This window comes from Parasteatoda tepidariorum, chromosome 2 (genome assembly GCF_043381705.1).
Source record: "Parasteatoda tepidariorum isolate YZ-2023 chromosome 2, CAS_Ptep_4.0, whole genome shotgun sequence".
Lineage (NCBI taxonomy): Eukaryota > Metazoa > Arthropoda > Arachnida > Araneae > Theridiidae > Parasteatoda > Parasteatoda tepidariorum.
Window position 1 is genome coordinate 11,516,044 of NC_092205.1, and position 13,728 is coordinate 11,529,771.

At 27.5% G+C, this 13,728-nt stretch overlaps 1 protein-coding gene across 1 annotated transcript in view; it reads left to right on the top strand.

The window, feature by feature from the left end:
- The first annotated feature begins 572 nt into the window (after positions 1-572).
- The window catches only part of LOC107445637 (putative RNA-binding protein EEED8.10), a 34,049-nt gene continuing 20,893 nt past the window's right edge, over positions 573-13,728 (top strand). Inside the window, exons 1-9 of the mRNA XM_043054037.2 lie at positions 573-779; positions 2,844-3,309; positions 4,616-4,710; positions 6,010-6,093; positions 6,190-6,268; positions 7,427-7,595; positions 9,583-9,675; positions 10,993-11,106; positions 13,539-13,636. Coding sequence (XP_042909971.1) covers positions 2,872-3,309; positions 4,616-4,710; positions 6,010-6,093; positions 6,190-6,268; positions 7,427-7,595; positions 9,583-9,675; positions 10,993-11,106; positions 13,539-13,636 — 1,170 coding nt within the window. The 5' untranslated portion in view covers positions 573-779; positions 2,844-2,871. The remainder of the gene's footprint in view (positions 780-2,843; positions 3,310-4,615; positions 4,711-6,009; positions 6,094-6,189; positions 6,269-7,426; positions 7,596-9,582; positions 9,676-10,992; positions 11,107-13,538; positions 13,637-13,728) is intronic.

Here is a 13,728-nt window from a genome sequence, read left to right on the forward strand (position 1 = left end):
GGCTTATTTTATTCACTTTCAGCTAATGTATACACATCAAAAGCAAATTCCTAAGTAGACTAGATATAAGGTTGCAAATTTAACTGTTTGACATAAAACTTTATTTTAAGATTACTAATGATTAAACGATAAAAAATCTTCGTTCCTCTAATTAAATTTTTAAAAAGCAGTCTTTTATGTGTTATAGCGTTCACTATTACCTTAATTAAATTTAATTATAAAGTCGGGGTTCTTTATGGGCTCTACGTAATCTCTAAACTCTACGTAAACTCTACGAAAGTTGAAACTCTACGTAATCAACTTTCTTCTGCTTTCGGCAGAAAGAAAATTGATTACGTAGAGTTTAGTAGCCAAAGAAAATTAGGGACCGCTGAGGTAAGCATTATAGTTAAAAAAATGTAAAGAAAGTTGAAAATGATTCTTCGACTTCAAAATCGTAACAATACCTGGAAAAAACTTAAACGGAGTGAGACTATTTTTCCACACCCCTAATTTATAGCGCCATCTAGGCTTCGCAATTATTTAGTGGGATTAAAAAAATATATTAAATTCTTGTGTCTCAAATCAAGACAACTCAACTTTTCGATTCTATTATTGATGTTGATTCCGAAAAAAGTTCTGCTCGAAGAAAATCGCATTTATTTACTTATTTTTCTAAATTACGCTATTTTTCATTAGAAATTGTTGTGATACAAAATGAAACTGAAGAGATATAAATATATTTCACACTACCTGATTAAAATGATCACACTTTTGTTATAAATAAAATTTTTTTGAAGGTATAAATAATTGAATGTTAGAATCGAATTTTTACCGTCATTGCTTTCTACCACTTAATGTGCTGTTTCAGTTAATCAATATTATAATTAATAACTTTAAGCTTATTCCATAAGATGCATGCTTCCTTAATTATATGCACGTTTTATGAATTTTCATACTTGAAACATTGTGTGAATTTATTATCACAGTTTATGCTTATCCCTGTGGCAGAATTTTTTCTGGTTTTCTGCCACAAACTTTCCTAGCACTAATATCTTTTCTGCAAGATACTTTTAATAATAATAATTGCTAATTTAAAGTAACAGATTAGTTTAAATTATTAGTTTTTTTCTTCTTCATAAATGAGAATAGAAAAATCACGAGTATTTCTTTCCCTTCTGATACGCCCTAAAGGAATCTTTGGAATATAATTCTGCAGAAAATTGCTAAAAATCTTTCAAAAAATTCTGTAGAAATAAAGAAAACCAAAGTTTTTACTTCCCAAATGAAAAAATTTTCTGCAACAACTCTTAACATACTGTGATAATGTCGCCATGATTCTGCCACGGGAATGCTTATACACAATTCAATCATGATATTGGCTAAACTTATCACTTTTTAATTATGTAAATCACACTTTGATTATCTATATATACTAATACCGGTGAGCATTTACTGATACGGAAATCTTCCTATATCTCAGCTTTGTGTATATATCTGTACACTATACATCAGAATTTGATTATACATATATCTGTTATCTTTAAATATATATCTGTTTGATTATGTTTATGATTATTTGTTAGTGTCTATCGTAGTTTGGATGTTCATATTATTCTCTATAAGTCTATAGAGTTTTTTGTTTATGTTAATTAATAAACTTTAAAATCTACAGGGAAAGTTTCATATCTAGGTTGAAAATGAATGAAACTTGTATAAAATTTCCAATTGTGTGGGAATTTTTTTTTGTTTCTGTAAAATCTAATTATTTTGACTATGCAGGGAAATATTGTAAAACTTATTTTGGAATTGCTACATTTAATTAATGCATTTAAATTAGTAATTGGTAATCATTCTTTTACGTATCTGTTCTTGACTATCACTAAAAAATGATTAAATTCAAATGATATTTTATAATACATCAATAAAACTATTATTTTGTTTAGCATTGTTTAAAATTTTTTTTTCTATTTCCAAAATAATTTTATAGAAGACTCTCTTTGATATAAAAAATATTGCAGTTAAGTGGTGTCTGTATTCTCCATAGTCGGAACTAATGTAACTGATGCTTCATTAAATGATGTTGGTGGATCTGAAGATTCACAGTCATCTTCATCAGTACAAGATTCCATAATTTCAGAAATTACCTCTGATTCATAAGTCATCAAATTTTTATCTCATTGTGAATGCTCCATAAAGTCAAAACCAGGCTTGAAATTCTGTTTTGAAATGGTGTTAGTATTCTCTTTAGTCGGAACTAATATAAAACTTTGTTTTCTGACACCATTAATGATACAGTCTTTGGGAACGTTTTTCCTGGGAAATGATATTCAAATTTAAAGCATTTCTGTTGGATATTAGAATGTAACAACAGTAGGGCATAAGATGACTTGGAATTTTTAGTAGTATATTAAGGAAATAGTGTTAGAAAATGCTGGTATTTGTTTACATTATTGATAACGCAAATAAAAGGGAACAAAGCTGAAAAGACCTTAAAAGTAAGAAATTGTTATTCATGGGTGACGTTTAATCAAAATTATAATGTAGCAGAATTCAATGACGTAACTAGGATGTTATTGTTGGATGGGCCATGGCCTTCTAACTAATCAATATTTGTACTTTTTGTTTTTTGAAGTTAAATTTGATAAATTAGAAACTTTTGAAAGTGATGAATCAAATTTCTTGCATTGTTGGCCTCAAAGAAAATAACATAATTTAAAACTCTTTACATTTAGAATATGCCCTTATTTTCTCAATTTAATTATAAAAATAAAATCATTGTTTTATGCAAAAAAATTAGATATGATGCAAGAATTAATTTTTTCCCCATGAATTTCTATTAACATTAAACTTTCGTAAAACAGGATGATGATTGGATACTAAAAGAGCAAGATGTTGGGATTTCGCTTCAGCTATCTCTATAAGCTGCACACTGAATCTTTTATGGGATTTAATGCTGTCTGCCTGCCTGGTAATCCACCCGGAGCATTTTATCGTTCCAGTTTACCAGCTACACCAGTCTCCACTCCAATCAGAGAGAATGGACGGTTTTCAGAGCAAGCCCTGCGTGAGAGGCTATGCCGGACTCCGTCACCAAGGAAGTGCAGACTGTTCGAGTCCAGGGTTTCTGAGCCGGACATCGGTTTTAACGTCCTAAATTCTGGGCTTCAGCTGTCCTCCCCTGATGATGAAATAGATGAAGAAGCTCCCCTCGCTTTTTCACCTGCTAGACCAAGCCTGCAAAGTCGTCTGGAGAGGTTAGAGCAGGAACAAGAAACTCCTGCCAACAAACTCAGACGAAGGATTTTTGTGGGAAACATTCCAGATCGAGTATGCTGCATCATTCTAATTTTTCTTAGACTCATAATTATTGAACTATAATTCAATTAAAAAAAAATTATATGTATGTGCAATACCATGGTGACTGGTATTACATTTTGATAGGTTTTCTTATTTTTATTGGTAAACATAAATTTTTTTTTCTAAGAATTATAAAGGATGCTTTTTAATAGCCTAATATTATGCGTACAAGAAAAGGAAAGAAAATTATAAATGTTTTATTTAAATTAAAAATATAAAATAGGACGGACATTACACAGAGAGGGCATGGAGTAGGAGATCATATTTTTATTTTTAAATTCTATTTCTTCTAAAAGCAATATTGCAATTAGTTTTTAAAATTTATTTTAAAAGATGCACAAGAAATTTATTTTAAGATAATGTTAGTTCTACTTAAGAGCCAAATTTTCTTGTGATTTTTTTTTCTAATTATTTTTGGGTCTTTTTATTAATGTCTTTTTTTTACAGGGTTCATAGTTATCCTAATATTCTTCCTAATAAAAAATATTTTGTCCGTATTTGACCTTATTTTTAGTTTTTTGTGCATGCTCAATACTTCCTATTTTCTACGAATATGAATGCAGATTTTAAAAAAAATCGAATTATAGATTTGCAGAATTACAGATTCAAAAGATTTGGACATTCAATCTGAAAACTTATAATTTTAATTACTATTTCTAGTAAAAATCACAAAATTGGATAGTTTAAACTTAGGTATAGTCCAATAATTATGCTCATAGTACAGATTTCTTGTTAACCTTACTGAATAGTATTAACTGCTTTTTTTTCAAGAAATAACTAAATATTCATCTAAATTTCATACTTAAATTCTATTATTAAATTAATTCTTATTCTAATGTAGCTTCTATNGACGTCGGCTTCGGTGGTCGTATTTTTGTTTTATTTCATTTGTTTTGTATTGTACTATTACCTCTAATTGACTTCTAAATTATAAAATTCTTAATTTTTACTGTTTGTAAAATACCTTTTTATAATTTATGTTATCCAAATATTTATTTAATTTTCTTAAAAATTGGTATATATTTTAATTCTAATTAATTTCTGTAAGTTAATTTACATATACTATTTTTATTTTATACTATTTTCGGTATTAATACTTCTTCAAAATATTGTATATTACTCAGGTTAGAAAGAAAAGCAAACGTGAAGTGTACTTCTGATAATAACATTTATAAAAAAGTTCTTTTTTTTCTTTTCTTTTTTAATTGTACTTAAACAGCCTTTAGTATGTTCATCCATGTATGCTTTAGATCTAAATTTACCCAATTTTTACTAGGTTACGAAAAGAGAGTTAAAAGACTTTTTCAGCAAGTATGGAAGAGTAACTGATTGCGTTATTGTTCAAGATCACATTAAAAGAAAATCTAGAGGGTGAGGCTTAATTAAATTTTTTAGTTTATTTATTTACTTTTTGTCAAATGCCATTGGATGTGTTAATTGTTTTACATTATATCGTACTGTTTTCATATCAAACATAAATAGGCCTAATACTGTTTCTCATAGTTGTCAGTGCAATTTTATTAGTCAGAAAAAATTATCTTGTGATAGAATCCTTCATTAAGATTACTCTACCCTCGCCATCTTGGTCCTACGTTAAGTTTTTGATTTAAGTTAATTTTTATGTTTAATAGACTTTTGATGATATTGTATTATTCGACAGCACAATATTTTTAAAAAAAAAGTGAAATGTAAAATTGTCACTTTATTTAATTAGAAGAAATAGCGCTTGATAAGTTTTAGAATTTCTATTCAATTTTTCTCGAAATTTTAAAGCAATAGCATTTATTAATTTGGCTTTGAATAAATCATGTAAAACTGCATGTTTGTCAGTTTTTTGATTTTTTAAAAATTTAATTTTATAACAGTTAATTAGTTTCCATCCGAATTCTAATTTTTTAATATTTAAAACCTTTACCAATGCTGCATTACTTGGGCTCATAAAAATTTACAAAAACTGAGAATAAAGACGTGATTTTGATAATTTTTCATCCAGGTGGAAAAATGTTGTCAAATTGGCGATTTTTTAAAAAAAATTAATAATGTGTCTGTTTTTATTCTAATATTATGGGTGATATTCTCTCATTTTGTTTGGGGGGGGGAGGGGTTGGAAGCTCAAATAATTTCCTTTTTCCCATTTTTTAAATTATCATCACAATGAAAAAAATAATTAAAAATCATGAAATCCATAGTGATAATTGCCGAAAAGAAGATCAACGACAAAATCACGTGAATTTGACTTCTCAAATGCGTGTTTCATTTTGAAATTAGGTTGTTGTAATAAATAATATTGGATAAAATATATCGGATTTAAAAACTATGGTGAGATCAATAGCAATAACTGCCAAAAATTCGATAGAATTATTACCTTAAATAGTAAATACTCAATTGCACGATTCGAATTTTCCATCATATTGTTTGAAATATATCGGGCTATTTAAAATCCACTCAAAAATCAAAAACTGCCAAAAATACAATCGAAACATTACATAGATTTACGATACTATTGGTAAATTAAGCACTGTAACATTCTGCGAGAATGTCGTCGTGTCGCGGCAATTCTGCGATGGAGTTTTTCATTGATGCAAAATATAGAGGTTTTACTTTAATGGATTAATAAAAAAAATGACCAGTTGCCTTACATCATTCTTAAATAAACTTTTTTTATTTTAGTTATGGCTTTATTATATTCTCTAATCCTCAAGAAGCAGAGGAGGCTAAGAATGCTTCTCCTGAAGATCTAGAAATTTATGGACGGTGAGTTGTTATCTCATTAAATTGTTTATGTTATTAATTTGATCTGATAGTTCTTTATCTGAGAAATCCTCATGTTACTTTCTTTTTTTATTTTAGATCACTTAGAGTTTTCCCTGCTGAACAGAAAAGAACTGAAAAGTATAAGAAAGAAGCCAGGGAAATTTTATTTCAACAAGTAAAGTATTTTTTTTAATTATGAATTTAGATATATTCACTCTAAACACAAATCATGTATTCATTGTTCTAATTATCTGTGGCCTATTAAATGCAATATAACTTAAATATAAGATTGTTTAAAGTTATGTGTTGCTATTTTCCTTATTAAAATAAATTTTCGTTAACAATTTATGAGTACCTAAAAAATTTTCTTACAGTGGGTTAATTTTATCTATATGTTTTCAATGTAAGTTTAACCTCTTAATGTTTGCATAATTAAAAGGAAAGTAGTATCTAGCGCTATACATCTAGTTTAAAATAAACTGTCTCTAAGCACGTTACAAATAGTCTAGTATTGCTCTCTGGTGTATAGATTGAGAAATAAGCATGATTCCAGGTATTAGTAATAGATTGTTTTAATCTTAATGGCACTTAACTTTTGAACACTGCCGCCCAGAAAAATCACTGCATATGAAATGGAGGGCGAAACATCACCCTGTTATTTTGACGAGCGCGAGAAGGAAGGGGGAAAAAGAATTTTACTTGATTTGAAAAAGGAAAACAAAAAGTAAGCATGCTGGTGGCAACTAAGCGCATGTTTGGATGTAATGCAAAAATTTGTTATGTATAGCAAGGACTTGGCCACATAATATTTTTATTTGTAAGTAATTATACTTTTCAAAGTTTTTATATATCTTTAAAACCAAATTTTGGGAAACATATGTTTATAAGTATTTAAATTGTTAATCAAGCTAATTCGTTTTAAAATTTTCTATTTACTTTTAGTTTTGTAAATTTTTCCGGGAGGAGATTTTTTTTTTTTTATAAGAAGTCCATTTAGAAATTTAATGAAAGTCCATTCTTATCAACTTTTTTCTGAATGACTTTTTTTTGGATCTAAAATTTTAGTCTTTGAACTGACCTAAAATCAGTCTAAATTAATAGACCCTTCCCTCGAATATTCTTAACTATATTGTTTCTATGTTTTTTTTACTTCAAAAATCTATCTATTTTTATCTGTCACTTTTTAAAATTCTTAGGTATCAAACAGAAATTTTATTTCAGAAAATAATTAATTTGCTTACTTCATTGCTTGTTTTGTGTTTTATTTAGCATTCACATTTAAAACTTAAATATTGAAGCACCCTATTTAATATATTTATTTTTGCTTTATTAGAATGTGGAGAGTGATTTATCCCCCACCTATGATGAGGAAGGTGATAGACAATTCTTTAGCAGAACACCAAAGACAGATGGTTTGCAGAACATAAATGAAATGTCTGATGATATGTTGTTGTTGATATTTTCTTATTTGGACATTAGAGAAAGAACTAAATTAGAAGCTGGTCAGAAAACTATTATTGATTTTTCTTCTTCTGAATAATCTCTTATATCTGTAATAATACTTACTATAATTCTATAAAAAATAGAGTTAAGAGAAAACTTTAGGGCCTGTGTTTTTAAAAAAATAGTGTAGCAATATTTTAAAAGCATAGGTATAAAAGTATCCCGTTGTGTATAATTTTAATTTACTACTCATGGTGGCATTTACAGGGAGATTTCTGTATCATGATCCGTGACAGAGTAATTGCCTAGTCTTTGTAACTTCTCGGCAGCGGCCCACGAGAAACTAAAAAGTAACGTCACTATAAGGGCAAACATCTACATGTTTTTTTAAAAAAGAAAATTTGCAAGTTTTAAAATCTATTTGGCACCTTGGCGATTGTAGTTGGCAGGACAGATCACGATACGGAAATATCCTTGCATTTACTGTTCCAATCTTTATTATAAGATGACTATCTGTGTAGTGTCTAAAGATGTTTAACTTTTTAAATAATTTAAAATTGATTTGAAGCATCGTTATATGTGAATTGCATTCAGCCTGTTTCGCAGAATCATCTGTTAAAGTATTTTACAAAAGCATAGCTTCTTATCCCTAGGTATTTCTAATTAAATTTAATCTTGTTATATAATTAAATTTTTATTGTTTTTCAGGCTATATCCAAATAGTTAAATTTTGCTCTTACTTATTATTGTTTAAATCTTTCTTAATTTAAGATCCGGACTAGCCTTTTTAGATACAGTGTTGAAAAAAAGGTTTTAACCTATAAATTTTTTTGCTCCTGAAAGTTAGGCTTAATCTTACTAGAGCTTGGTAATGAAATTCCTTAGGCATTTATTTAGTAACTTTAAAAAAAGACTTTCGTGAAACAACATGATTTTAATTATGTAACCTAAAGTATATTGTAATAGCTGCATAATTCAATATATAAATCCATGAAATACTTAACCATTAGTATAAGGCTCTCTCAAACTTTTCCTAGTTTACGAGATTTGAAACTACCTCACAGCATTCTTGTCATATAATCTTTTACTTACATATTTTGCAGTGTTTCAAATGTGTAAGACTATAAAACAGAAACTATGAAAGTAAATGCTGAGAATATAAACATAGTTATTATGAATATTATGTTTGAAATTCACTGAAGTATTTTACTTGTAATTAATTACATACATACGTAATGAATAATACACTATTAAAGATTTGATTAACATAAGTCTTATACAGTGAAACCTCTAGGGAGCGACCACTCTTCGTTCTTCAGTAAAATGGTCGTTGATGGTGGTTTGTCGTTCTTAGAGGTTACCTCTATTGATTTTTGAAGTTGTTATCGAAGGTACATGATTTTTCACCAGCAATATTAATTTTAGTCAGTGTCATTTTCTTCGTGCGAAAATGCAATTTCTGTTGGTGTCATGAAAAGATGGATCATTGAATAAAATTTAGCGGCGATAAAAATTATTCTAACTGACATAATTATGTGTAAAAATAAATTTTCCAATTATGAATGATAAAGGAATTGAACAAAAAACAATTTTGTTTTTTGTTCAAGTTTGCATTTAATTTTATATCATTGAAATGCTGTGTGTTATTGCGATTCATAACAAGCATTGCTGACTCTTTTGATTATGCATATTTTTGATATATATTAAAAAAACTTAATATGAAAAGAGTTATTCTATATCAGACATATATTCACATTCTGGCCATCTATTAGCATAAAAATTGTGAGTTTTAGTTTAATGGATAGTTAACAACCTAACGCTGAATGCAATTTCAGCAGCAATAAAAACAAAATCGAACACCATCTTGTTTATTATGGCGTCGTGGCAAGGTTACATTGTTTCTGGTGTTGATAATTTTTATTGAGTTTTTGCTGTCTTTTCAGGTTTAACTTCCTTTCTGCTTTCTTTGCATAAGTTTTTTTGTGATAGATTTAAAGCCTTTTAAAAAAATTGTTCCTATATGCTTGCATATTGATTCTTTTCTAGTATGCAAAAAATGGAGGGGTTTATCATTATCTTTGTGGAAACGACAGGCCTGTATTAACCTACAAAATGTATTCTGTATTTGGGAAGGAAGGCGTGAGTAATCTTGTTTTCATTTTATAATCTGTATTGTATATTATTTATGTTTTGTTTTACATTGTAAATTAATAAATATTTTGTTCTTTGTGTGATATAATAGAGGTCTTCTAAAATCTTTTCATATGTCTGATTTTTAATCAGATATCTCTGATGATGCAACAAAGTTTATACACATGCTTTTATGTTTTTTTTATGTATTGTAGTTGTAGAATTCGCTGTTAAATGTATAAAACTGACTAACCTTAATAACTTTTGTCTAGTGATCGGATTGTCCTTTTCCTGAACCATAAGATCCAATCCTAACCAATCTATACAATCTTCAAGGACTTCTTAAATGTGCTAATTAGTTTGTACCAGCAATATATTAAAATCAGATGCAAAAATGTACTTTCTTTGAATAAACATGCCTTTTTTTTTCAACAGAGTGGGATTTCTGATCCCAAAAATATATGGGTAGCTGTAATAAATAAAATTGTGGTCCCAAAAGTTTAGTTTGTGAAGCAGTCGAAAGCATGAATGAATTGTCAAAGTGATTTAACTTTTTCCATATTTTGCTTCAATTTGAAAAGTTTTTAAATGGATCGTAAACTTTTTGTATGTCATAGTGGGACTGTTTATCTAAAGATAATTCCAATCAAGAAATTTTTTAATAATTATTTCATGTATTTAATTATTTTATACATTAATAGTCGAAAAATTTTAAACTCTAAGGTATACAAATTTTTTGTATCATTTAAAAGAATTTAGTTTCATATGGTAAAAACAAAATTAAAATTTTTTTAATAAGTGGTATATTAAAAGTTGTAACTGCACTATTAATTATCATATTTAAGGTCACCCCCGTTAATCGTTAAGATTGAAAACCTAGTATGTGAAAATCTGTTCATTGAATCTTTAGTTATTTATGGTGTTCTTTTTTTATATTTCCTATGCTGTACATTAAATAGATTTATTTTGACTTTAAAAGGAATTAATATGTTTCTTAAATTTTAAATCTTTGAAGCAGCTATCTGGTGAAACAATATTTTTTTGATTTTAACATGAATATTTTCATATTAATCAATTGAAGTTTCTTACATTAATTATCTATGGTTTGTAATTATTTGAAAGTTACACATTTGCTATATTGTTACACATTTGTTACAAATTTGCTAGTTACACATTTGCTATTTATACATTTGTTATTTTTCTCAATTTTTTTCAATTATATGAGTTCAAAAATAATTAAGGGAACAAAATTATGTAAAATATTGCACACTTTTAGTTTTTATTATTTGTTTCCAATTCTTCTTATTTATTCCATTTTTCTTTTAGCATTAACCAATAGCATCCTTTTATCAATTTTGAAAAAGTGTTCAGGAAGTCTTAGGAAACTAGATCTCTCCACTGCCTCCCACACACTGGACTACAAAGCTGTGGAAATTATAGGTATAATGAGAAGACTAATTAACCAAACTTTTACATTTTTATGGGTGGTCATGCAGTTTCTTTGCTATTTTGTCTTTGTTAACTTTCTGTAACGATCTTCTTCAACCTTGATTACTTTTTAACTTGAGTTAACTTTCCACATTTTGTTTAAAAAGCTGATATTTTCATAACTTTGCAATGTCAAATACACTCCTGGAAAGTCACAAAATTCAGTATTGAATAAAATTTTTCATGAAACGTCGTGATTTTAACTATTCATTAAAAAAAATTATGGAAAGTCATGGATTTAAGTTGTTGAAAAGTCTAATTTTTAAAATAGAATTTACCCCCACCCCCAATTTCCTGGTGTTCCGAATATCCGAATTTGTAACAAAATACCCACAGTCATATTTTATTAAAATATAAAATGTTCTTATCGTGTTCTTTAAAAATTAGGTTCTTTCAAAAAATGAAAGAAATAATGGCATTTCTAGAGCAAATTATCTTATGAAACTTATGTGATTTCAGAATTTTTGTTATTATTTATTATTTTTTCTTTTATCAATTAATTAATTCTAGCTGAAGCAAGCCAGTCATTGGCAAATTCTGTTTATTCCGTAATGAGAACAGTAAAATCAGGAGTATTTGTTTCTTTTCCGATGAACAAGAAAAGTATTTTTAGAATAGAATTCTGCAGAAAAAAATTTTTTTTGCTCAGCTATTATTTTTCAGCTATTTTATTGCTTCAACTCTTTCTTTACTCTGTTCTTTAAATTTAAAATCTATTAAAATGAAGATGCAGAGTATAACAGTTTTGATTATACCTATCATTTCAATTAATGTTATTATAATGCTTTTTAAAATTTATTGTTGTGTTTTTGTCGGGAGAAAATAGTAACTTCGTTAAGTCATGAAAAGTTCTTGGAATTAGTCATGAATTTGAAAATCTAAAATGTAGCAGAAGATACCCTGTAAATATTAGTTCAACATAGCATTATAAAATCTTAACCCTGACATAACAATATTTAACACTTTTCATTATTATAAAACTACTAGGGGGCTAAGCCCCTGTTTGCTGATGCTCACCAACCCCAATGATTGCTTCACAATTATTGCTGTTTCTTGACATAAAACAGTTGAAATGTATGTTCTAAAAAGAACACTTGGGCCTTCAATTCCCAAGTCCAAATACTATTAAGGTGTATAAGTGAACATAAATAATTTTTCTAAGTGATCATTTTTTGAAATAACATTTAAAATTAAAAGTTATAACAAATTTAGTGAATTCACAACTGTAATTTAATATTTATGCTTACCTAATGGACGGATGTATTTTAAATACAATTTTTGCATTCATCACTTTGGAAGCTGAAAGTTAAGTTTTAAATCATTTACTGAATCTCTTTAACCATGATTAATAAGAGTACATTAATGTAATTTGGACTAAAAATAATAATTGTAAAACGGTTAGTAAGATCAGACACTTTATCTAACTACACTACACTACACTTTAAATAACTTTATCTTAAAATGTAATGTAGAATTACATTATTCTAATAATAATAAAAACAATCCCCGAAACTCTTAATTTAGAAATTAAATAAAATCAAAAACGTAAGGATAAAAGTACAGGTAATTTTATCCTTTAAATTAAGGAAGCAAAAATATTTTTAGGAAGACAATAACTTTGACTTATGTCAATTTTATGCTATAAAAATGTATTGACATCAATGGAAAACTATGACGCTATCTTTAGATTTTTACATATTGTAAGATAACTTGATAAACTTATCTTAGCAACCAATTCTATTGAATTTTTCCATTTTAACCTTGCTCTGTTATTGTGGTGTTTGTATATTTTGAAATATTTCCTAAAAAAGGAAAAAATTTCTAAAAAAATAAATCTGGTTTTACTTAAATTATTACTTGCTTGAAAACTTGACCCAAATATTTAGGTTTTCCATACTGAAATCTAATACGATTCAATCAAGAAATTGTATCTTAGTTTGGGAAATTTATCGGCATTTTTATTTTTCAAGTTTTTTATTTAAAATTTTTTTTATTGTTGCCAAATTATAAAATAAAAAAATACACACTTTTTGAGAATAATTTGCATGCTTAGTTAGTTAATTTGCAAAGTTAGTTTTGAGTTAAATGAGTTCTATTTCTGATAATTATTGTGCAAATCAAATAGTTTTAGTGATCTTTTGGTGAGATCATCTCAGTCATATAAATTGAATTATTCAAACAAAATTTATTCAGAGTGTAATTTATTTTCATACGTGTGTTGTGAATATACAGCTCATTAAAGTCTGTTTGATCAATACTTGAAGTGGTTGTCTGTTAAACATATAACATGTTGGTTTGTTTATTACTTTGTTAAACGAATTTATGCAATTTTGAAATGTATATCAATATATATATATATGTATAAAACTTTCTTTTTTCCGTAGCTCAATGCTGCCCGAACCTAGAGCAAATAAATTTATCAGGAGTTAAAGTCACAAATGTTTCTTTGCAACAATTGGCAATAAAGTGTCCAAAATTAAAGGTAAAAATATAGTAAAATTTTTATTAAGCTTCCCTGTGTTTTAACTTTTAGTTTGAATATTTTTTTTTATTTAATTAGCAGAATTTAAATTA